We start from the raw sequence: 25,615 nt of genomic DNA on the forward strand, positions 1-25,615 counted from the left end.
TCAATGGAAAATTGGAGTTACAAAACTTTCGAAGGGTCTCGCATGAACAAACTCGTGAACGAGGAATCCTAGAAGTTTCACCACTAAATTTCATACAATTATAAAAGTCTCCAACCTTTTGTTCGCTTAAATCATCGGCAGAGTCCGTGATTGGCCAGTCGCTCAAGCAGATATATACATTTAATTTGACGGTAAAACGAAATTTTCCTAACGAAGTGCCGATCGTTAAAATGCTTTACGCCGACAGCTTCATCGTGCGATCTTTCCAGGAGAAAAGACAAAACTCGGAGACACTCGAGTTGGAAATCGTGAAAATACAATGTGCTACTTGGTATCGATAATTCTTTTAATAGCACCATCTTCAAGGTCATAAAAAATAAGGTATCGAATCGAAGCTACGCGAAAACCGGAAGTGACGATGAGTAGTACGAAATTTATAATCGGAAGAGAAATCTAAGCGAGAGAAATTAATGGTAACGATGATTTATTTGGGTTAGAATAGAACTTTTTCGAACGGATTTATATAATATTCCGATGCCTTGAAATATTTCTCATCGTGACCAAGCAGTTTCTGATTCTCGTAAATCGAATGATCATCGCAGGAAGTCATCAGGATTCGACTGGAAAGTAAAAACACTCCATGTTTTTCTTTCTATTATACTCACTCGGTTATTTTCTCATTTCAATCATCGTTTCAATATTTAAAACGAGTTTTCCACATTTTCCTGGATTTTCCAATTGATCTTCCTCGATTTTTCCAGCAGTTTTCCGGAAAATTGGACGTTACCAATTTTCCAGTTGGACTTTTTTATGGCAAGAGCATCGAGGATTTTCGTCATATTGATTATAGTTAATCGCTTTTACGAAATATTGAGTAATAGAGTTCAGAAATTATAAAAATATGTATGTATTAAATCAGAAATCTTGACAGTCGACGCAGCAGCATTGCGCTATTAAACTGATATGCTAATCGGTGGTAATAACATCGTCAATATATAGTTGCGGCAGCCCGTTACGGGATGCTATTATAAAACAGTTGGCCTCACCCCTCCCCCCTCCATTTCAAAAAAAGATTTCCCATCAGCTGGAAAATCTATGAAAAATAGGGAACCAACAATTGAAAGGACACAATTACTACTGTTAGAAATCGCCAAACGATTCTCCCATTATTTTCTCCAAATTATTATTTTCCTCTCGCGAATTTCGCTTTTTATTGCACTGACTTTCTCCCAGTAATTCGTGAAAACTCAAAAATGGCCAATTTCTTTGATCGCAAAAATTCTACCAGTTGGAAAATTCCTTGGAAAATTATTATTGCGCAAAAATTAAAATCATTATTAACGAGCCACACACACACACACACAAAGATAAATCGAGTTTTTAATTAAACCTGTTTATGCACGAGTTAGAATCTTAAAGTTATCGTAGAATACTCATCGAAGGGCAAAAATGTGGGTGAAAATTCTGAAAAAAGGGCAAATATTATTTCTAGGAAAAAGAAGAGTAAAGATGAATGAGACAAAAAATAAACGAAGAATTGATATTTAAAATAGTCATAGTTTATAAATAAAATATTTTTTTCTTTTTTTTAAATAATTTTGGTTCAGAATTCATCATGCGACGAAAACGAGTGATACAAACAGAACTAATGAAGGTCTCCAAGATGAAAACCTGAAGAAACAATAATTTAACAGTTGATAATAATAATAATATAAAAAGGAAAAAAGGGTTGAGAGAAATGGGAGGGAAAAAGAAGGGAGAAGAATTTTACGATGCAGAGTTTTTCGTTTTCACTACGAAGGAGGTAGTTCCCTCTCTCTAAATGGGCCCGGGGATGTCTTTATGTCAGCGTCAAGTATTACACGATGGCTAATACCATTTCTCCAACGGTTGGCGTGCCAGCAAGACTAAACAGTTGGTCCCTGCTCATCGAGCGAGAAGGACCAGTCCCTTTTTATACCAAATCGACTACGACTCGACATTTTCGACCTTTGTAATTCAAAGTTCATCCCTCCAAAATAGAGAGAGAGAGAGAGAGAGAGAGAATAAAAAAATACTAATTAATTTACGAACCTTGCCTTTATTCCAAAAACAAAAATGGGCCAAATGAAGGAACAGCCTCCGACCTGCGAGGATTCCAATATATCAATCTCAAGGTCACTGTGAAGTAGCCGAAGAACCAAAGAAAATGCCGACCAGCAGAGGAAACCACGAAACCATCGAGAGGATCCTGTCGAGCTAGTGACAAACTGTGAAATAATTACCAAAGAAACGGAGAGGGTGTCGCGAGTGAAACTTAAAAATTAAATAAGTAAACAATCGCGCGAAGTCAGGAAAAACGGTCCAGTGCAAAGATCCAGCCAGTGAAATTGAAGAGAATTTTCCGGAAAAGAAGAAAATTTTCTTCTATTTTTTAATTTAGAAAATTTAAAAGTGTAAAATTTTCCGAGGAAAACCATGTTTGTTTTTCTGCTCGTAATTTTGGTGTCCAGCGTTATGGCGACTACAATGGAACCGGAAGTGGAGGATTTCAAAGGTCTCGTGGACGAGCTGGACATTTTCAGCACGAAAAATCTGGCGAATAATTGGATCGAAGGAAAATACCCAATTAGTCGTAATTGCGAGAGTGACCTTTCGAGATACGTGAGGGCACTCAAAAATCAGGAACTCTGGGCACTTAAAGGTATGGAAAATTGTCGGAAAATTCTTGGTTTTCCTCAACAATAATCGGAAAATTTAAGGAAATTTTTGTTTTTTTTTCTCTCTTTTTTGATGAAAAGATAACATTAAAAGTTTAGTTCACCCAGGGCTAATAGTTTAGCTTTGAAATTCATGTGCGTGAGAATCGAGGGATTTGCATAAGAATGTCCAAAACTTCACATGTAGGCTAATAACCTTTTTCCACAGATACGCGTAAATATAACCTCCATCATTTGTCACCGGTTAAACTTGAGTGAAAGAAACATTATCTTGACAGAGAAAGAAGAACTTATTTTTTAAATAAATTCAATATAGTTAGCATGTCAAAATTTATGGATCTTCTTTTTCAAAAAGATATTGCAACTTAAATATATAGAATTCTGGAATCAAATAAAATTTGCAAATTTTCTGAGTCAAGAAAAGTTTTTGAATAAATTAAAAAAAATGTTTTATTTATTCATCTCAATTTGTTATTATTATTATTCATAATTTATTCTCAAAATACCAGCCTTTCCAATCCAAATATTTCCGGTTTCTTCAACTGGTTGGTTTTGTTTTTACATACTCGAGAAACTTTTTTTATTCATTTACCGTTAGTCAGACTTTTAAATATTTGGACGATCATCCATGGTCCATTCACTCGGGTTTTTCAAGATGTGTCCGCACTTTGCAAGCAAAAATCCACTATACCAATAGAAAGTTTCCGAGCCTAGGTGCTTCACGTTTTTACAGTTGCTTGAAAATGCGAAGGAAATCAAAAGGAAAATGGAAAAATTGTCGCCGAAATTCGGAAAACCTCAACTCAGATTTTCCTGAAAAAAGAAAAGTGTGTATAAATAACGAACAAATGTTGCAAAAGTTTGTCCAGTAAGCAAAAACTCTATCCCTAAGGGTTGATTTTTGCCACTTAAATTACGTCTGACCAAATCCCGTTATTTACTACTTACGACTCTTAATTCGCTTTTACGGTTTTTCCAGCGCGTTAATAAACATTACGTGAATATGTTCAGTGACGCAACGCATCTATTGCTTTTTGCACGACAATTATCGAACGAGACTCGTAAAATCTGGAAAATCTAGAAGGGGACAATTAAAATTCGTTGGAAAACGTTATAAATCGAGGAAAATGGAATTTGGATATTTCCCGGTTAAAATGAATAGTGTATCCCCCCCCCCCCTCCCCCTGAAATTGAGATGACTTTCTATTTTGAAAAAAAGGCATCCTGGTACAGCAGAGGAATTCGTATGGCGATGATTTTCAGGCGTTTCGTAACGGGTGTGCCCCGGACATCATCGCGACCTGACAATTCAGATGTAGAGGTTTAGTTGCCTACTTTCATATTGTACGAAGTTTCACTTTTAGCGACACAAAGCAGGAGGAGAGTCCCGAAGAACGTGACGGCCACGAATCGCTTTCGACGTTTTACTTTCCTCGGTCAATGCCACTTTTCGCACGTCCCCCATCGCAACAATAAAAGATGCCCCCCCCCCTTCCCAAACACCTCTCGCTACACCGTTCAACATCAGACTACAAACCGTCCAAATTATCCTATTGGTAATTATGACTCGTAATTATACGTATTAAAATCACTCGTCTTCGTACAACTTTCGTTCCTTTATCAATTTCATTAATTTTTCATTCATTTTTTTCAAAAAATGTCAAATTTTCCAAAAATTTTCCTCTTGATTTTTTTTTTGTGTCTAATGTAAACAGCAATTTTCCGGTTTAAAAGAATGATTACTGATTAGAATTCTAATGTAGCGTAAAGTGGGAAAAGGGAACAGAGATTGTGGTGTTTATCGAGAAAATGATAGCTTATTAATCAATAATGTACAGAGGAAGCTGAAGATTATCGATAGGTATTTTTCTCGATCAATTACAACCACGCTTGGTGGTTAATAATTTTGTTAACAAAGTAATGATTTATTATTTATTTAAAGACCTTGTAGACGTTTCATACAAATCTTAAAATACATTTACGATGCGGGAAGAAGGACGTTGGGTGTCTGAAAAAAGTGTGTCAGGGTGCTCTTTAGGTACCACAATTGGAGAACATAAACTATTTCTGAATCATCCCACGTTTCTGTAGATCCAATTTTGAAAATTTTGGATGAGAATAAAAAGGAGAATCGTCGATTTTGAGAGTGTTTGGAGAAATTAATTTTAGATGATTGATGATGATGACTGGAAACAGGAATTTTTGGTCAGACTTTCGCGGCCATGAGTAGTTTGCATTTAACATTATCTACTCCCAGCGAAACCAAGTGATCTTGGCTCGGGAAAGGTGAAAGGTGCGATGATCCCGAAAGCCTAGGAAGGCTGAAAAAGAAGAGAAAGATGGTTGAGAGAGAAAGAAAGAGCAACGGTAAAGCGTAGAATTTTTAGTCTAACGGTGTCGTTAAAAAAGAGCAAAATAGACGCCATTGTAATCATGATAATGAAAAAAACATTTGAAGAACGCTTTCAATTCCACGCATTGTAATTCTTCACCACTCGCTTTCCAGCCTCTTCATTTCCGGATCTCTAACACGGCGAATTTACGTCGGTGAATCTCCCAACGGGCACACAATGACACATCCTGGTTCGATTAGGCACAATTGATTTATTTATGAAGCCAATCTTATACAATAATTCCAGTTTCTTCTCAATCCTGTAAGATAACCTCTAGGAAACATGTAAACTGACTCCTCACTAGAATGAAAAAAAAAATAATAGAAAGTTGAATGAAAATAGTCAGAATTTAATTATATAAATAAATATAATTGTTTCAAAATTATAATTTAAAATAGTTCAATCGGTTAATCGACGAAATTTTTCGTTTTGTGACGTAATTCATTGATAAACTATTATACGAACCGATCAATTTTACGAAGTGGATGATATTAGCCTTCGGCCATTTGCATTTGTCCTGGTTGATTCAATCTAACCTCTCATTGAATACAATAAGCCCAGCAATTTGGCCAAATCGAAACGTCAAGTCTTTCTATTCTCTCTCAACAGCATTTACATAAATAGTTCGATTAATTATTCGAAATTAACTTACGATTTCACTTCCTGTTTTTCTATAATGGAGGAGTCGCTAAAATTGGCGGGGTGGAAATATCTAGCCTACCAATTCTCCTATCACTGTCAGCCCGTATAACTAGAATTGCGAGAACGAGGAAAACACGGAAATCATTTTCGTCATCACATACGTGAAATTGCTATTGGGGGGAGAGAGTATTATTCTAATATATAATTCATACGAGCTCAACTCTGCTATTAAAATCCGTAACAAACTTATGAAATCTATCCTGCACGATTGCTATTTTATTATTTCTGACATTATGCAATACATTGTAATGATCAATATACTCGGATTTTTGGCAAACAATTCAATTTTATAGTAGAATCGCGAATTTATATACATCTATACCTGTTCCTACTCTCCAGATCCCTAACCTAACTTTTCGCGATTCGTTCTTGGTAATTTCACAGTTTTAATCCGTTGCAAACGTTTTCTCGATGCTTTCTTCGATGTGGATTGATAAAATCTCGAACGAATCGAATCTCAGGTGGAACAAGATACAAAAATTCACTATGGATTTCGTAAAGAGTGAAATAATAATTGTGCAAAGATGTTGATGTAACTTATAATTTGTTAGGTCATCAAGAAATTATACGAAATCGTCTAATTTCTAGCGGAAACCTTGACATCTCGATGGCCTTGAGAATCAATACAAGAAGAAAACCGGTCCAAACTTAATGGCCTATGTAGAAATTTAATTGGTCGCAAGAAGCTTTCGACGAAAGATTTTTATACCTCCCTATGATTAGATATGGGAATTAAAAAATTTAATTTATGTTCGATGGATCTACGATGACTATCCAGTTTTTTTTAATTGGTTGATTATCTAATTGTTCTATGGTAAATTTTTTTTACCTGATCCACGTGGATGAAGATGCGAAAAACAGGAACAGCGAGAGAAGAGACAGGTGGGAGGGAGAAGAGAGTAGAATGGGCAAGTGATTGTGGCAATTAGCGAAATTACAGCGAAACGCTCACTTGGGACATTTAAGTCCCCACAAACGTCGGCCAGGGTCAAATTCTTGAAAGATTTCTCGAGGAGACAGGTGAAAAGTGAGAAAAATTGAAATTAAAAAAAAAACTAACGAAACTTTTCTTTTTCAAGACACATTCATTTTTGACAGTTTTGAGGTTAGAACGTTAGAAAAATGAAAGTAGCGGGAAGCGGAATTGATTTGACGAATTAATGTTAAAAGGAAAGGTCAAGAAATTGGCAAAGAACAAAAATTCACCTACGCAATAAAACAAATTAGGATAAAATCCTGCTTTCTGCTCGTGAAAGTAGTTGAGTTGAAAATATAAGATTTCGTACGAAGCGAAGTTTGCATAATTTTACACAAGATTCTAGGTGGATGTTTCTAGGTAGTCTGGACATTGCCATATAGGTGACCTGTGGAAGTAGAAAGTATAAATTGTGCCATTAACACGGTTGTGTAACTGCTCGAATACTGATTGGTCTGTTTGTTTACTTTTTACGATCAGTATACGTCACCAACCTCGATTGTTCATTCTCGCTCGACAGCCCTGAAACTTCTCAATGAATATGCTCGTTCGAACGAAACGTGTGAAAATACAAAATCCGAAGATAAAAGGAAATAAAAAAGTAGAAATGGAGACATTAAAATCCAAAAGGGAAATAGTCTTGGAATGAAATATTATAGCCAAGCCCTGAAGAGTTTCACCACACAGCTTTCCAAATCTGTCATGTATGCATCGTTGGAACAATGCATTTCACTTCATAATACCGTCACGAAATGTTTCTTCGTGCATTATTTTGACGGAAGGTTTACGGGACATTCTTATTGTTAGGTTAGGATTCGCAAAGTACAGAGAGGGTAGAAGCAAAAATAAAATTGCCAAAGCTTTCCGTGCCAGTTCGATTGCTATACACTCACACGCGTTCACAACGGCGCTTCTTCAATGTCTAATCTCCCATTAAAGAACCTCCTCCACCGTCGCCTTTCTCTTTCCAAATTACTTTCTCCGCCAAAGCAGACTGATCCACGGCATCCGTGCATTCCTATCCATCCTGTATATAAGTAGCATTTACTTATTTTACTTATGCGACTTCTGCATTACAGTCACTACCACCACCTCCCAAATTTCATCAAAACTGAAAATCAATAAAATATTCGATATTTAAATGTATTCAACTTATCTCCCATAAAGTGTTATCCCGTTTAATGCATTCCATTAATGGATACGAAAGTTTGAAACGACGAATGATTATGGGATGAAATTTTCTTTGAAAGAAATTCGATAATGCAAGAAACTTTGGAACTTCCTTCGTACCTCGTCATATATCGCACGTGTGAGACATAACCTATTATCTATAGGGCGTCTCTGTTGAAATCACACATCGAGTAATAAAGTTATTAAAAATTGTCAAAAACCGAGGGTCCTTGGATTGTTTTTGTGTTATAGCATGTTACGGTGGACCTTGAGACGTAGAAGGACGTTTGACACGACGTGTCGTATAACACTGTCTGTATTTTGTTAATCAGCATAGACCCATCTCTGTCCAAGGTTTCCAACTTGACCATTATTCAAATGACACCCTGTATACGTAAGAGAGCGAAGAAAGTGAATATCCGATGGATCGCCGTGAACTTCGGGAGCCTCGGCAGTGAATCAAAAGGATCTCCAACCGGACAAATTCAAGAAAAGGGAAGTTAAATAAAATAAAACCAGATCGAACGTGGCGATACGAGACTCGTCTGAGTTTACCCTGGAAAAACCGGTTGCACCTTGTGAACCCGGTCAATTACGTTGAATGGCAAGCCTGGGAAATACCGCTCTCCACCTTCTGGAATCCGAGAGTAGTGTCGTTCGATAACTCCCATTGAACTTGAAATTCTCGTAATTGAAAGTCCAGATACTACCTGCATAACCTTGAAACATTCAATGGGGTAACCAGAGGTCGAAAGATCATCGAAATCTTGTTTTCCAGTTTTTCATAACTATTAGTTATATCTCAGGATTATACAATACAATATTAAGTAGTATAGCAATGGTCAGTGTAATGTATTATATTATATTATATTATATTATAAATTTTCTCTTCAACAAAAAACAAAATTTATTTTCTTCAATTTTCCTAAGTAAACTCATTGCAACTATTAAACTGTTTGCTGAGAAATTTGATGAGTGGTGTTATTACAATTTACATAATTGTTTAATTTTACCCTGTAATAAAATCTTCAAAGTACACCATTCCATCCATGTGATCGCTCACATGGACGAATTGCATACGGCGAGTTGGCGAAATGAGGGAAAACTTTCTTGGAAAAGAAACCAATCAGAGATTATTTAATCGTCATTAAAGAAGGGGTTGATACTCTCCAGTCTAATCACAACTTAGTTACGTCATTGGCTCGGCTTATTGCAGCTCTCTTATAAAATAAAAGCCACGTCACTTTTCTCTATGCAGAAGAGCTGCACACTCCAATCTCGCCATTTCGCAATGATATTTACGTAAGTCCAATTTTAGTTAGCGAATGCCTCCGTGCTGGATTCTGTAAGGCTTTTATTGGACCGTTAATGGAGTTACGTCATACTTTTTCCTTTCCTCAAAATAAAAAACACCGGCTTTTCATTGTCTTCCTCGTTCAGCCGCCGCGGCCCCCTTTATTAGGGGAACCCCGCACTCCACTTGCAATTTGTAGCACGAGCAGCTTGCTAATTTCTAATCTTGGAATAGGATTAAATCACTATTATTCAATATGATTATTTGCCTTTTTTCGAATCTCATTTTTTGCATCTCTTAACTTTTCCATAATGCCTCTCATTTGTTTCTGCATGGTTGTTTCTCTATCGAAAGTCTTTTGCTTCACACTGTTCTCTTCCTTAGAATTCGTCTTCTTCTTTTGAACCACTCCCTGAGTTACATGCTTAACCCAGTTTTTTTATGACCATATAAATCCTCTCAGGCCCTCCCAAGCATCAAAGTGATGCCGGTAATTCATAATCAATGACCTACTTGGAAAGGTACGCTTTCCCTACACCCACAACTTCCGGTCTAAACGAATCAATTTAAAAACGGATGTAGCATTTATTTCATAAACAATTAAAGTCATAAACGGAAATTTAATTTTCAGCTGATGATGCCACTGGAAGATACACGAATGGATTTTTCTGGGGAAATTCGTATTTCCTGGGATCAGCCACTGAATGTACCTACATCAGTCAGGATTACTCAAAGAGGAACCAGAAAATCCAAGTACCCTCTGAAGTGGAGGAATTCAATGCAGAGCCCCATTGGAGAACCAAAAGCACACCAATTGGTCAAAATGTCTGGGAACCATATACAAATGACAAAGCACCATACGATATGGGATTCTTCACCATGAGAATATCTTACAATTCATCCATTTCACCAAGAGTAAATAAAAACCTCATTCATTTATAATATTTTGCTCTTAGATCTTTAATTTTAGAATTGCGCCTTTCAGTCAAGACTGATCCTTCTTGGAGTTTGCTTGCCAAATTCCTGTACCTCGTCAGATGTGAAATTCGTGGCAAAATTGGCAGCCAGCGAATCAGCAGCCAAATCGACGACAATTCAGAAAATCAAGGATCAGCACAATTTATACGACATGTACTCCGATCCTGTTTTCTGGATCTTATTGTGAGTTAACAAGTTAAAATAATCTATCCTCTTTCTAAAAATAAACTCTTGAAAACTCGTTAGACAAATGCTTTTTTGTATATATACAGTGGTGTAAGCTCCATCGTTTTCCTGCTGATGTTGGCTGGAACTGGTTACGATTACTATCTAACAAGAAGATTCCAAAAGGGTAAAAAGGCCATTTACGATCCTGAGGCTAATCCGAAGCTGGATCAGATATCAAATGGAAATCACCAAAAGGTTATTAATGGTAAGTCGGTTTCTTAATCAGTTCTCTACGAATAAAAATTATTTGATAAATATATATTTCAATACACCTGCACAAGGTGTGTATGTAAAAATAGGTTAAACAAAGGGAGGGTCGTGATTAACTACCACACTTACAGACATTTACAGAGACGTTGACAGTGACAGTCTTTTTATCGTTATATTTCGCAGCCTGTCATGGTAAGGTCTACATTCCTGTTCCAGTGGCAGATTCTATAATAAATGGCAGTCTAGCAGTCAACAACAATAATGACCACGAAAATCCCGTAAGACCTCCATCACCTGAAACGCTAAAACTGAGTAAGTAGTACCATCATGATTATTTTCTTCATGATAAAACTAGTACTAACTTCAAGGTTGTACAAAATTTCAGATGTTTACGAGGAGCTATTGTTATCATTCTCTGTAAGAGCCAATCTGAGAACTATATGTGATGACAGCGTTGGTAGAGATACCATAAGCACCGTTCATGGATTGAGGGCGATCTCGATGGTTTGGGTGATTCTTGGCCACACTTGCATTGTGATCTTCAAATACTCTGACAATATGGAGTACAGGAAAATAGTGGAGAAGAGATTTTTATTCCAAACCATAACGAACGGTGCCTTCAGCGTGGATACCTTCTTCTTCATGGGTGGACTCCTCGTCAGCTTTCTCTACTTCCGGACCAATGCCAAGGGTGATCTTCGTAAATTGACTCAAGGTCGTCCAGGATTTGTCGCTGGTACATTAAAGTTCCTCGGATTCCTCGCCTACAGATTCTGTAGACTTACTGCACCTTACATGTTTGTCCTTGGGGTTGTGGAGATTACCATGAAATGGTTCCATGCCAACTCTGTTTTTGAACCTCCTACAGCTGATCACGAGAACTGTCCTAATTATTGGTGGAGAAATCTTCTTTATATCAATACCCTCTTTCCTGTAGACCAAATGGTAACATGAAAAATTAATTCATTAATCTTTTTAATTGTAAAAATTAAAGTGAACAATAGTATTACTTAACATCAATTTTTAGTGTATGATTTGGAGTTGGTATGTGGCTGATGATACACAATTCTATATTGTTGGTGCAGTGATGCTGATATTAGCCACAAATCATTTCAAAATAGCAGCTTTCTCTGTGGTGACCTTATTAGTTAGCTCCTGGTTGACAACAGGGTATATAGCACTTGCCAATAACCACATGCCAAGTTCTGATGACCCTCTTGCATTATTCGACAAGATTTACGACAAACCTTGGACCAGACTTGGTCCGTATCTCATTGGAATGTCGGTTGGATACCTTTTATTTAAGACTGATTGCAAAATTAAAATGTCAAAGGTGAGATCCACTTATATGAATGGATTATATTGGTTCTTCAATTTCTTCAAATATTCTTCAAGATTAAAAGAATGTGCATATTTTCAGGCTACCGTAGTTTTAGGCTGGCTTCTCTCAGCCATGTGCTTGCTGAGCCTACTGTATGGCTTGTATGAAGCTGAGCTTGCACCTATGACTGCAGCAGCTTACTCCTCTTTGAGTCACAGTGCATGGGCACTAGGATTATCCTGGATTGTTATTGCCTGCAGCACAGGATATGGAGGTATGCATTGTGTCCTTGAATCTAGAATCAATTAAAAAACATTAATTGCAATTAATTTTTGTGTAGGGTACGTGAATAAAATTTTATCAGCGCCAATTCTGTATCCATTTAGCAGAGTGACGTATTGCGCTTATCTAGTACATCCAATAGTAATAAGACTTACAGCTATGCACGCAGATGCACCTATGCACTTGGGAAAAGACACAGTGGTAAGGAGGATAACAGAGGAAGAATCAAAAATCGATAATTTTAAAAACGTGGAAAATAACACTTTTTATTTATCACTTACAGATGATAACTTTCTTAGGACAAGTGGTTCTATCCTATTTCCTGTCTTTTGTTATCTCAGTCTCATTCGAAGCTCCTGTAGTCAGTATGTTGAAAATTCTCGCACCAAGAAAAAGGAAGCGCATACAGTAGGGAATCAAAACAATATGTTTCCATAACTCATATGATTATTTATAAACTAAACTTCGCTTAATTATTGTGTAAAGAAAACAAAAAAAAATGCGAATCAGTGATAAATAATAACCAAGGTGTGTAGTTGTAATTTTTCTACATATTTGTAAATGTAAAATAAATTATTTGACTTTGTACGTGCATATATTTCATCTGTAGATCAAAATGAATTTTCAGCTGGTATTATCACACAAATAATTTAAGTCGGTACATTTTCCACAGCGACTTCCGGATCCTTATCAATGTAAAACGGACCTTGTTGTACGTACTCAATGAATTTCTGCTTCGTCGAAGCATCAAAAATGTCAGATTCTACATCGGACAGATTTTTTACTATCAAAAATTTAGCCTCCTTGCATCCTTCGAAAGACTCCGCTCTTCTGTTCAATAGAAATTCGATGAATCCTGGATAAGATGCTATGTAGCGCTTCCCCCAAACTTGGCAGGCCAATACATTCAAAAGCTCCAGACTTGCTTGTCGAATATCCGGAAATGGTTTTTGGCACTGATCGAATAAGAATCTCATAGGATCATCGCAGAGATTGTCGAACCAGGATTGCGTCAGTGTACATATTCTTTTATCATACTGATCTTCTGGTACTTGTAGAATCGCAGATAAATTTTGGAGTCCCTTTATCTTAAACTCTGTTGGCATTTTCATGATAATATCTACCATTCTTTTTAAGGCTGGTACCATAAAATCGTTCATTGTTGAGAGAGCATATTTTCCCACAACTGGAAAAGCAACGTAACCGAGCGTATCTAGCGCGACTGCCAAAAGTGACAGGTCATCACTCTGTATAATTTCAAACAAAGCTGTGATTATAAATGGATATTTAGAGAATATTTCGTGAGGCCAATGTCTTGTAACATTGCCAAAAAACTTCATTAGTCCAGGAATTAAAATTTTTGTTAGTGGGTCCTCGTTGGCATCTGCTACTTTTTGTGCTAACTTTCTCACTACACCCTGCTCATCCAAATAATTGATACCCTCCTCAGAAATAGATAATTGCGTTAAGGCTTCTAGAGCAATTAATTGCAGAAGCACATCATCATTGTCAATAATACCAATTAAACTGTTGAGAAATCCAGATCTTATAGAAGCCTCAAACCCATCTCTTGTCCCTAAACAAATTCCTATTATAATTTCATATATTCGAAAACTAACAGTATCATTCTTGGACAAGAGCCTAGCTATTCTGGACATGCATTCTCCTGTGTATAAACTGTTTAAGCCCGTGGTTGTTAAGCCAACTTTTTCTAATATCTTCATTGCTATTTTTGCAGTTCTTAGATTATCATCTGCTACTCTGTCTATTAGAAAGAGCAATAAGTTATTATTCTGAATAAGGTAGTTTACACTATCCGTTGATGCCATCCTTTCAATTTCATTTAACATAAGCCAACGAACATCTTCATTAGGATGAGATAGAAGGGAAAATAAATCAGATTGATATTTTCGATAAATTTCTCCTGGTACTAATGCATTTAATAATGTTTTTAAAATTTCACATAATTCATGTCCAGCTTCTCTAAAAAATAAAAATTAAGAGAGGTAACTTTATTGACAGTATAGTAAAGACGACTAATTACTTTTTGAAAAGAGCACTGTCATACCTGCCATTTGTGGTTAGCTCTGAAAAAACAATACTAAGATCAGCTGACTGAGCGATTTCTCCTAGCTCTCTATTATTTAAGCTTGTCAATTTGATCTTAATATCTGACAGTACTTCTCGCTGTTCCTCCAAATTTCTTAAATGCTTAAAGCAATTTATTTTCTCGTTGAACCACAAAGCCATAATGAGAATTGTTTACAGACAGTAGTCACAGTCAGTACTTCAGTCAGTCAGCATTCAGCAGTGTTATCAGTAGTCACTTGAATCTCCACGAAGATGCGCAATGCGAATTGCGCAAATCTGTAGTAAAAATTTTTAGGTTATAAATTTTATTATCGAAGTATTTTCGCTTCGCTAATTTGGCTACTGCTTCTATTGGCTTTGGCTTCAGTGAAATCCAAGATGGCGCCGGCAGAGAATGTCGAAGATTTGCAAAAGGAAATTTTTAAAAAAATAACAGAGAATGAAGCGGCGGAATTAAAAATACTACTCGCCGCTAATAAAATTAAAGTTGACTTTGTGGATGAGAATGGTATGAGCCCGCTACAGCATGCTTGTTACAAGGGAAATAAAGAAATTGTTCAGATGCTGCTGGATCAAGTAGGTTATAAATACAAAAACAACTTATATATAGATTCAATGTAAACATAAACAATTAATGCTTCTATTTAAATACCTAAAATAACTGCAATTAGTTATTGAAGTTATTGAATTTAGGATCCATCATTTTTAACTTTCATTATTTCAGGGGGCAGACCCAAATGCCTGTAAGCACGAACATGCATATACTGCTCTGCATTTTGCTGCCCTGAGTGGTAATGCTGATCTTTGTCATTTATTAATGTCATATGGAGCTAAGCTGACAGCAACAAATAGTGTGGGTAGAACACCTGCACAGATGGCTGCTTTCGTGGGAAATCATAACTGCGTAGCTACCATCAATAATTTTATTCCAAAGGCTGATATAGATTACTACATAAAACCACAAGGTCTCCAAACTGAACCAATGCTCCCTCCTCATTTGGCAGACTCTTTTCATAGTTTTATTATGCAAGTAAATGTCCATCCAATTAGAGTGGCCATGAATCTTCAAAAGTACCCTGGTCTCTTGGAAAATGCACTCAAGGTAATTAATTGGAATCACAAAAACTGGTATATTTAAAAATAATTTAAAAGCAAAAATTAAAGAATTATTTACTGGTTTTCAGATTCAGAAGGTTTTGGAATCAATGCGCCATAAAGAAATGACCAGAGGTGCAGAAACCAATGAAGTAATGGCATTGAAGTACCATTACTTGAGTTGTATAGTGGGTGAAGTAATAAAATGTCAAAAAAGACAGGAAGCTATGAAAGCAGAAAAGGGAGATAAAGAGAAATTGAATGAGGAATCTGACGAAAAAAAATCTGACCCGGTTGAGCTTCTAGTTAGAAAATTCTTGAAATGTAGCAAAAGCGATGGTTTACCAGAGTATCAAGAAGCTTTTCTAAAAGAGACTGTGAGGGAGTTCCCGTTCAGGGAGAGCACAATTTTCCGTCAGATGATAGCAACACTCGCTAGTTCTGACCCTCCATCAGCGGTTTCTGTTATTTCAGCCGCCATTAATGGTCAGCGAGGATTCAACGATAATGTAGCGGTCTGCGTTACCTGTGGAGAGGAGAAAGCTAGTAAAAAATGCAGCAAATGCAAGACTGTTCAATATTGCGATAGGGAATGCCAGAGATTGCATTGGTTCATGCACAAGAAAGCTTGCTCAAGACTGGGCCAAGCCTCAGGCGGTGCAAAACTTAGCGACATAGATAAACAGGATATCAGCAACGCTGTTAGCTCCAGGCTACAAAATCTCACAGTTAATTGAAATAATATTAACTAGGAATGATATTCCTTTGCAATACACTATTATATGAAGAACCCATCCTCCTTCTTATTTATTCCTGTAAATAATTCCAGATGCGTGAACATTATATGTTTAGAAATTTAAATGAATGTGTAAACTAAGAAAGAATTGAATAAAGAATTTGTGGATACCTTACACGACTGATTTTGAAAGTTGATTCTTCACAGCTAATTGAATTGCACTTCGTCGCCTGGCGATTTCCTCGTCAATTTGCACTTTTTTATAGCCGGAAGCAGGGAAGAGGCTTCGGTGGTTTTTGAAGAAGTGTTAGGAAGTGGAAAATAGTTATTGCTTTACATAAAAAGAGTGCTTGGAGACGTGCAGCTGCAAGTGTCGAGAGTTCCGGCCAGTTCAAAGCAGCCGGTTGCCCACGCGCGAAAATGCGCGCTGCAAAGCGGAAACGACACTTTATGTCTTTTGCGTGATTACCAACAAGCACAAGACATTCTTCTTTCACCACGGACACCACGGATTCTCAATATTTCAAACGGGTGATAGGGATAAAAAAAAATAATCATTTTGCAGGTTAAGTTTTCTTTTATATTCAGGGTTAAATTTTTCAAAGAACTGACTGAAGATAGTTGCGTCATTAGGGGAAAAGTATATAAACAAAGAGTGCGAGTAGCTTTCAGGCTATGTTTCGGGCCCAAGTGGCCACTTTTGCTACGATGTTTGTGTATCGAACGGAAGTCTCGTGCAGATAGAAAAGTAGATAATGTAGTGGAAATAATAGAAAACATCTCGCAGCCACATGTTTTGCCGTTGAAGAACCGCACTCGTGCCGAATCTGAGATCGGAGGAGCTTAAATAAACCGACGAAGGAGTTGGGCAAACCTAAAATGATGCTTCTACAGGAACTTGTTGTTGTAGGACTCGAAGGAGCGTAAACGTCCTCAAGTGTATTTATTCTTTTCCGACTGTGCTCTCTTTAAACCGACGAGTGAATGCTTTGAAAAACAAATCTTACAAGCCGATTGCATAATTCTTTTCTAATTTAATTAACGAGCGTCTTCTATTGTTAAAAAGTGCGTCGTTGCTCGCATGAGGATCGCGTGCGGAGAACCGGAAGTCGTTCGTAAGTGCACTTGACTAGCTCCCCTCTCTAACGTCTCTTATTTAAAATATTCCAGCGATTACTGTCACGAGTTTTTCCAAAAATTCCGAAACTTTGCAAAAACGAGGAGAAAGGGAAGAAAAACGGTGCACAAGATAAGCTACGAGGCAATAAAATTAAGCGGGAATCGTTCGGAGACGTTCGTGAATAATGTGTCACGCGTTATACACGCATTCTTCTTCATTAAGACGGTAGTACTCAACACCTAATTAGGTACTTAGGACGAGCGCAGGCAATGAAAGGGCTAATCGCTTTGGACTCGGATTATACTAAAATTCTTTCTCCCTTTTACTACCTCTCCAGTCAAAACTCAATTACTTCATGAAACGTGAATATACAGGGACAATTTTCACTCTAAAGAATAATGTAAAAATGGGAAATTTTAAGGTTATACCATTCACATAACAAGGTTATGTACGTATATGAGAAATCTCCACGCAAATTGCTCGAATAATAAATTAGAGATGGATAAAAAACGTGTGAAATGAGAAAAAGGATAAAGAAATGGGAGAGAATTTGAGATAAAGCTGAGATGACAAGGAGATGAAGAGGGATCGGAGGTATATAGAAGAAGAAGACACTTGGAGCTGGGATGAGGAGAATACAGGTAGCCGCCAGGTAGGGCTTGCGCCCTTTTGTTGTGGGTATCGCTTACAGTTAATCCGCAATTCGGAACTCCCGACAATGTCGCTATGACTGCGGTCGACAGACACTTCGGCTTGGAAAAAGAAAAGGCGGTACTGCCCACCTCAAAGGATACTCTGCATTTACTTAAGAAAATCCGGCAACGGTTCCACCTATCTTCGGGTAATAATAATCGATCCTTTGTGTATCTCTACATGTTTACATTTTTTTCCTTGTACACCAGACTACCATCATTTCCACCTAACCTTAATCGTTTTTAACGTAATCACAGCATGCTTTATCTTCTTCTTAATCGATTCATAAAATTTACTCAGACTTGTTAAATATAAAACAATTAATTCTTTTCTTCAATTTTCAGTAATTCTATTAAGGAGAAAGTTTGCGAGTGGCGTCTCCCCGGAATTTTCGACGGCTTGAAGCGTAAAAGCAAGTCGGTGGATCATCTTTTTGATTTTATCTCATAGACTCGTCTCGTGAAGAAACCATTAACGGCTCCGTCTGCCCCCGTCGGATTCCTTAATTTACGACGACAATCCTGTGCTCGCCTCCACCAAAAGCCAAACTGCATCTCGTTCAATTAATCTCCATGGTTCCTCCAAGAATCTGTCGATTACACGCAATAAAAACAACTGTTTTTTTTTTCTTCCAAAAAATTGTATTTCTCTGCAAATTTCTAACTTGTCATCAATTCAAGCTCTTGAATCAGTTTTAACTACGTTTTTGTATTTCTGTTATAAATTAACGCATTATTTACTTGAGAAAAAATAGAATGATTGTTCGATAGGTTAGAAAATTCCTAGATATGAGAGAATTTGATTCGTTGGGGCCACGGCCCATGGGAGGGAAAAGGGTGGGGCGTACCCAACGATCTACCAACCAGAGATTTTCAACCCTGAGTTTCCGTCCCAGAAGCTCTACAGGCGCACGCGACCATTCGTATCTTTGCTTGTCGTAAATGTCTATTCAGTTCCATTTGGTTCCTCGAAAACTACGGTCGTGTCTGGATGTCACTACTTTTCCTAATTTTACCCTCCGTCATTCATATTTTGTTTTCCTCCTTCACCCTTTATTCCTAATTTACATCCAAACATTCTAGTGAATTTTCCCATGTTTTTTTAAGTGTACTAATTTTATTACCTAAAAGTACTTGTGTTAATTTCTTCTATCAAGGATGAATCAACAAATGTTCAGGCATCAGCAGAATTTCTACTCATATCCAGGTGAATTATTATTTTGAAATTTTTCTATTATAAATACCACAAATCTTTTATGTCATTGGATGGAAGTAATTGGAGGCTCGAATTAGGAAACGAAAAAAATTTTATTTGGTTCCAACGGAATAAAGTTGAGTAGGTGTTGTCGGCAAAGATGAAAGAACTCAGAGGATCAATCGTTATCTGTCAGGACAAAACAGATCCTTGCGAGTCCTTTCGGGCGAGCCGCAATTATTCCGCAGGACAAGTGCAAGAGGGCTCGCTCATGCGGTAGCCAAACCCGATGTCCTGTCAAAGGACACTCTTCCTTCTATTCCCTTTTTATTCCATTCTTACCTTTATCCACTTCCCCCTCACTACCATGATCCTCCTACCATCACTTTGCACGTCTTTACTTTCATTTTCCCATTAACTAAAGAAGTCCAATTTTTAAAAATTACCTTTTTATAAAATTTAAAAAATGGTGCACTAACTAAATAACATTTATTTATCGCAGGGGAAATTATGGATACGAATTCCTGGCAAGCGATGAATCTTTCAGCGACCACGTCGCTTCCGCCGGAAGTAAAGGTGGAGTTGCTGAATCGCCAACTCTGGCAACAATTTCACACGGAGACCACAGAAATGATAATAACGAAACAGGGAAGGTCAGTGGAACGAAGTGATTCTTTATTATTACTACTAGATTTCGCCAAGACTGCTTTAGTCTTGCAAAATTTATCATCCATTTCCATTCCGGAAGCTATCGCATCGCGTCCGCTTCCTTCTTAATTTCCGATATTTCAGAATTCACTATCGTGAAATTCTAAACATTCCGGAAAGTGATAAAGTCACGGAAGTGGGGGAGTAGGGTTGAACAAACAATCACATCAGTTATTTTAACTTTTTACCGATGATTCATTGTTATCATTAGCATTATTCCATATTTTATCTTTATTATACTGTCTATTTTTAAATATTAACAAAGAAGTTAACAAATCAAATCGAGATTTTGAAAAGAAAGACCTTCTCAGAAAAAAAAGTAACTTCTGTGCTGCACATTTTCTTCCCGTAGCTATCGCAATTGTTCCGATGCCTGAAAAAGGCCCTTCTGGTTCTCTTTGAGAGGGTGCAGAAAAAGGGAAGAGGTCGTGCCTGTGAATACTGATTACGCGCCAGGATGTGTATTCACTTTGCACTTCTGAACACTTGTGGCAGTTTTCAAGCTTTTCCAATTTTCGCCAACACGTGCTGAACACGTGGAGCCCTTTTCACCGGAAGTACGCATCTTGGAAGATATAATTGTATGAGAAGTGCCGTTTACCTTTGATACTGTTTTCATTTCTTCGTACAAATACAATATCATGCACGCACACATTAGGTACAATTATATAATTTTTCAATCACAGTCCTCTTGTTGTTAAAGACAAAGAAGACTTACTTCTTGTTATTCGTAGGCATATTATTGAGGAACAGAGAGGTATTTATGGCATTTATTACTGGCGACGTCTGGCCGGTTGGGAGTTCTCGAGATAGTCGAGGAAGCCGCTTGTGGGTGAAAATATTAGAATACAGCACGCGCCCAATGGGGTCCTCAACGTGAAAAGGCTGAAAGGTCGCGTGGCGCCTTTGGTTTTTTCTTCGATACCGCCGATAATCTCGTTCATTAACGCGTCTGCTGCCGTTTCACGGACCCCTTAGATAACCTGAAAACAGACGCGTCCATTAAATGCTCGCTATCAGTGCTTTCAAAACTGTATCCTACTTTACTTAATTTTTTTCACTCCTTTTTGTCCGTTTTCCTTACTTTTTTTTCCTGCGAATTCCTCGTAGATTTCCTCTATGTTTTCGTTCCCATTTCTTAGCAAGCTTTTCCCTGTAAGCTTTCCTCTCCCATAATCCGCCTCCTCCGCGGGCTGGTTAGTCAAGCGGAAGACCGTAATTATGTGGAGTGGTCAAGAAAGTCGAGTTTGCACTTGGACGTAAAAGCACTCGCGTTTCTTTAGTTTCAGGTAACGTGCAAATATCAGAGTAGTACGATGGGGGTAAGAAGAGTACCTCATTAGTCCTTTCCGTCCTACGCTTTTTCCTCCGTATCCCGTGGTAAAGGGATTCTCCCATCCAGAAATTCCCTACGTGCAAACATTTCAAACTCCCGGATAATCCTAGGAGTCAACGAAGAAGTCGATTTAGGTCGGATGGGGCCACCTAATTGCATGCTTTTAAAAACCAAAAAAAAAGGGAAGTCTAGAATTAAACTGGAAACTTAGTTTTAATAGCAGAAAGACAATGACTTTTGGGAAAACTCAGAACAATAACATTTTCATAAAAATATTAGTCATGTGAGTTATTAGATAAGAGTGAGTTTAGATTAAACGAATTTATAGGTTATCTCTCGCAGGAAGTAAGATTCAGGCAGATACAATAGAGAAAACTTACTGGAAGGAATTGGTGATAACCGTGTATTCCTTATGGGTCTTTCCCTTTGCTAATTGCTTTTCTGTCCCTTTTGGATTTTCTCGTTCCGGAAGAAGTCAGGTACATTCCATTTGCCATCCACTCTATATTTAGGTAATCACATGGTCCCCGAGTCAAGGATTAGTCGTGTTTGTGCTGGGAATTATTTCAAATGCCATTCCAATCCTTCTCCCCCTTCGTCGCGTTTCAAACTTCAGAATCAAAGTATTCGATATGGCCGCCATAACTGTGTCTTATATCTGATTGCAACAGTTATTAAAAGCGCAATATTTTAACCCTTAACGTTCGAGAGGCTCCGTTGAGAGGACATGTATTAGTGTTATAAAAATCGAAAGGCAAATTTTTATCGAGCGTTAAGGGTTAATAACCAATGTTAGTCAATCGTATTAAAGATACTTTATCGAGTGAATTAAATTATTAACCCTTAACGCTCGATAAAAATTTGCCTTTCGATTTTTATAACACTAATACATGTCCTCTCAACGGAGCATTTCGAGCGTTAAGGGTTAATATTACATTAATAAAGTATTCATAGTTTTTTTTGCCTTAACCCCAGCCGCTTAACACATCCAATAAATTGCCATTCTTTATACCATCTGCTGCAAAGGAAAGTGGGCCAGCTTAAAAATATCAGGCCCATTTTCGAACATGGCGTCTAGTCTGGCTGGTTTTAAAGAGAGCAGGAAGCTCTAATGGCGACCAATTGAATTTGCAGATGCATGTTTCCGTCGATCGAGCTGAATGTGACGGGACTGGAGCGACGTGCGAAGTATAGCGTGTTCCTGGAAGTGGCGCCGGCATCACGGCGTCGGCAGAAGTATGTCGGCGCCTCTTCTGCCAATGGTGGGACCGACGGCGCCAAGAGTGGTTGGACCTCTGCTGGACCCGCAGAGCCTCAGCCAATGCCAGAACGACGTATCTACGTTCATCCCGATTCTCCTAATACCGGATTACATTGGACACAGCACCCTATTAATTTTCGAAAACTCAAGCTTACCAATAGCACCACTGAAAATCGCAACGTGAGTATCTAACCTATAAATTCAAACGTTTTTGAATATATTAATTTCCCACTCGATCAATCGGTCTACATCCTGCAGTGTTGCGTCTTAGGCCCGATTCCACAAGACTTGTTTAAACTGGATTAAGCTAATTAAGCTATATTCTATGTGACATAAAATATAGCAAAATTAACTTAATCCAGTTTAAACAAGGTTTGTGGAACCGGGCCTTAACGAGCATTCCTTGATCTTACACTATTTTGGAAATTTGATCGGTAACCATCTTGTTTCTGATTCCAAATAGTGACCGTTGATGTTTTTTCCGATTGTATACGACATGAAGTCTTCAGTAGCGAGAGATGAAGTGCTCGGAAGTGGTTTCCGGGAGCAGCCGAAAGTTCAAGTTCAAAGCTGTGTTTAAGCTTTGACGAGGGTTTACTCGTGTGTGGCGACGACCTCCCGCGTGAGGGGCGACGAGATACGAAAATGCACAGCACTCGAGTACATGCAAGCCTGTCCAAACATCAACCAAATCAGATAAACGATCCGACCTCTTATTCCTCATGAGAAAACCGGCTTCCACCATCCACATCACTCAAAAACCGTACATATCCTTGTTTAAGAAAAAATAAAACAAGATTGCAATTTGGTAATAATCATTCTCATTGATAACATCGTATTATTTATGTCTTAATTAATGTAGAAAGAAATTTCTAATTTATTTTTATTATTATTCTGTTCATTTACGGAATTAAGATTAATAAATAGGGCAAAGTTGTTGGTGTAGTGTTTGCTTGGTTTTAAAAGTGGGATTTTCTTTAAGAAAGCAATCGATGTGGGCCACCAAGATGGATTTTCGAGGTTCGGGGGAGGGGGTTAAGCTATTTGAGACGGTATGGTATGCAAGGGTGGCTCTTGTCCGGCAAAAACTGGGATTAACACGCTCCACGACACCCTGTAATCGATATACCTTACCCCCTAAAACTCCTAAACCTCCATAACTCCCTTCAAACCCCTGCGGAGTCGGTTTGTTTACGCCCCTGGTACCGACCTGGACGCCAGCTGCTTCATCCTTTGCGTCCTTTTCATACTTTTTCCTGCTTCACATTTTTCCCGTCCATACTTTCTCCAACTCAACATCCTCGTTTTCTCGTTTTCATTTTTTTAGTGTTCTTGTCCTGCTCGATCTTTGTCAATTCTCATAAAACTCATAAACTTTAGGATGTTCATTTTTTTTACGAAGCTAAATATGTCGAGTTTAACGGTGAAAATAATTTTTTTGGCTAATCGCGTCGGTTCCCGGACTTTCGTTTAGCTTTCAAGAAAAGCACGTGTTGTCGGCGAATTATTTCAGAACCAAAGCGAGGACCGCCTTAGGCCCGTTTCCTAAAACTAATTACGTTTTTCATCGGATTCCCCGACCTCCTGACTCCTAGGAATGAGAATTAGCGAGAATTTAATTCTGACGTAAATGTAATTGATTCCAGGAGTCAATTAGAAAAATGCCCAAAGATCAGATTAGAAACATTTACTGCTCCCAGAATTATTTAATTTAGTCTCTTTTTTTTTGTTCTGTTTTATTAGGTGTTGCTGAAGTCCATGCACAAGTACATACCAAGGGTTTGGATAGTGCCTTACGATGGTTTGTCAATCATGAATGATTTCTACAAACATCCAGCCTCGTGTTTCCAATTCAGTGAAACTGAATTTATTGCCGTCACGGCTTATCAAGTAAGTCTAAGATTAGTTCTATCGTGGAATCGTCAATTGTTATTTGAATTGAGCATATTCCATAATAATTATTTTCCACATTTTTATAGAACGAGAGAATCAGAAACTTGAAGATAAATAAGAACCCGTTTGCCAAAGGTTTCCGTAAGAACGGTCAATCGCGTTGCAGAAGAAAGTTTGAAGATATCAACGAGGAGGATGACGAAGAGTATATCGAAGTATCCGAAAATAATTTTAGTCCTTACGATAGGCTCGGCAGTCCGAAGAGATTGAAAACTTCTAGTGAAAGCGAGAGCGCAAGCTCGGAGGACGATAAGAGCGACGCCATTTTGGCGAACGACATTAGTTTTGATAACGAAGCCCTTTTGGAAAAACCCTCTTCAAAAGTCGAGAGTCAAGATCAACCAAGGCTCCATAGACCATGGGCAGATACATCCCCGACAAGCGCCAATAACATTCAGCATTATAAATTTAATATGCCAGTACCTTTTTACAATTTTAGTCCATATAATTATTACCAATACTTGCATCCATCCCTCTATATTTCACCCGCAAATTTAAAATTTCGACAATATTCTCCTAATTATCTCCCATTACGCTAAAAATAGTATTTGCGTGAAGTAAAAAATATAAGTTCTTCCACAGCAGAAGAAATATATTTTTGAGTTATAAAAGACATTTTAATGCGCAAGAGAACTTTGATAAAACTAATGTATTTTTTGAAATAGTAAGTCTTCCAATGAAAAAATTGTACATAGGATTATTATTTTATAAGAATGTAAATAGAATTGTTGCTAGAGATTAAAAATGCAGTATTAAAGATAAAAGAAAATATAAGGTATGATATCGCTGGGACCAAATGATCTAACGCCATATAAACACGGGATGTTTCTACTGGATTAAATTTTATCATATTTTGTATAAGTTTGCTAGTTTAATTGTTATAATAAATATTTTTTACGAGATAACCGAAGTGAGCAGTTCATCATTTATTTTATAGTTTATAGGATAAGAATTTCGGCATATGTACATGTGTAGAACACTGACTGCTTCTGGTGGAAAAGTGGAGTGCCACTTGACTCAATTTTTTCTAGCTTTAGATTACAAGCACTCAAGGAAATGTCTGTCAAGTCAATTATCCACTCGTTAAAATTGCTACAGATTTTACTTTTTCCACCCTAAAAGCCCTAAATCCCATCATTAGCAGAGATAATGCTTCACTAATGTCAGAAATTTAG

At 37.6% G+C, this 25,615-nt stretch overlaps 4 protein-coding genes and 1 long non-coding RNA gene across 9 annotated transcripts; 3 read left to right on the forward strand and 2 right to left on the reverse strand.

Moving 5' to 3' along the window:
• Window positions 1-1,956: 1,956 nt before the first annotated feature.
• LOC136779813 (nose resistant to fluoxetine protein 6-like) lies at window positions 1,957-12,676 on the forward strand. Of its 2 annotated transcripts, none has more exons than XM_066737657.1 (10): window positions 1,957-2,683; window positions 9,866-10,149; window positions 10,220-10,395; window positions 10,485-10,645; window positions 10,834-10,962; window positions 11,036-11,595; window positions 11,678-11,983; window positions 12,071-12,245; window positions 12,312-12,454; window positions 12,537-12,676. In XM_066737657.1, exons 1-10 carry the CDS (start codon window positions 2,458-2,460, stop codon window positions 12,663-12,665), a joined length of 2,289 nt encoding a protein of 762 aa, XP_066593754.1. In that variant the 5' UTR covers window positions 1,957-2,457; the 3' UTR covers window positions 12,666-12,676. The 2 variants fall into 2 exon arrangements, with proteins under 2 accessions (XP_066593754.1, XP_066593755.1); XM_066737658.1 differs by having other exon boundaries at window positions 10,867-10,962.
• LOC136779814 (26S proteasome non-ATPase regulatory subunit 5) lies at window positions 12,667-18,075 on the reverse strand. 3 transcript variants are annotated; one of them, XM_066737661.1, is made up of 4 exons: window positions 17,985-18,075; window positions 16,347-16,602; window positions 14,322-14,620; window positions 12,667-14,236 (listed from the first exon to the last, which is right to left on the reverse strand). In XM_066737661.1, the coding sequence occupies exons 3-4, from the start codon at window positions 14,501-14,503 to the stop codon at window positions 12,904-12,906; spliced, it is 1,515 nt and encodes a 504-aa protein (XP_066593758.1). In that variant the 5' UTR covers window positions 14,504-14,620; window positions 16,347-16,602; window positions 17,985-18,075; the 3' UTR covers window positions 12,667-12,903. The 3 variants fall into 3 exon arrangements, with proteins under 3 accessions (XP_066593758.1, XP_066593757.1, XP_066593756.1); XM_066737660.1 differs by having other exon boundaries at window positions 16,347-16,689; window positions 17,985-18,066; XM_066737659.1 differs by lacking the exon at window positions 17,985-18,075 and having other exon boundaries at window positions 16,352-17,350.
• On the forward strand, window positions 14,696-16,350 carry LOC136779815 (ankyrin repeat and MYND domain-containing protein 2). The gene is made up of 3 exons (XM_066737662.1): window positions 14,696-14,920; window positions 15,069-15,446; window positions 15,529-16,350. The coding sequence occupies exons 1-3, from the start codon at window positions 14,723-14,725 to the stop codon at window positions 16,174-16,176; spliced, it is 1,224 nt and encodes a 407-aa protein (XP_066593759.1). The 5' UTR covers window positions 14,696-14,722; the 3' UTR covers window positions 16,177-16,350.
• On the forward strand, window positions 18,009-25,476 carry LOC136779816 (T-box transcription factor TBX6-like). Of its 2 annotated transcripts, none has more exons than XM_066737663.1 (6): window positions 18,009-18,136; window positions 18,333-19,194; window positions 19,685-19,835; window positions 22,361-22,667; window positions 24,231-24,377; window positions 24,467-25,476. In XM_066737663.1, exons 2-6 carry the CDS (start codon window positions 19,146-19,148, stop codon window positions 24,977-24,979), a joined length of 1,167 nt encoding a protein of 388 aa, XP_066593760.1. In that variant the 5' UTR covers window positions 18,009-18,136; window positions 18,333-19,145; the 3' UTR covers window positions 24,980-25,476. The 2 variants fall into 2 exon arrangements, with proteins under 2 accessions (XP_066593760.1, XP_066593761.1); XM_066737664.1 differs by lacking the exon at window positions 18,009-18,136 and adding an exon at window positions 18,192-18,235.
• Window positions 20,094-22,367, reverse strand: LOC136779818 (uncharacterized). Its single transcript, XR_010823678.1, has 4 exons — window positions 22,162-22,367; window positions 21,607-21,884; window positions 20,975-21,386; window positions 20,094-20,873 (listed from the first exon to the last, which is right to left on the reverse strand). It is a non-coding gene; the product is annotated as an uncharacterized lncRNA (long non-coding RNA).
• Window positions 25,477-25,615: the final 139 nt, after the last annotated feature.

The sequence above is a fragment of the Prorops nasuta genome, unplaced genomic scaffold (assembly GCF_024137725.1).
Source record: "Prorops nasuta isolate Cenicafe-Biocafe unplaced genomic scaffold, Cenicafe_Pnas_1.2 PNAS00018, whole genome shotgun sequence".
Taxonomy (NCBI): Eukaryota; Metazoa; Arthropoda; class Insecta; order Hymenoptera; family Bethylidae; genus Prorops; species Prorops nasuta.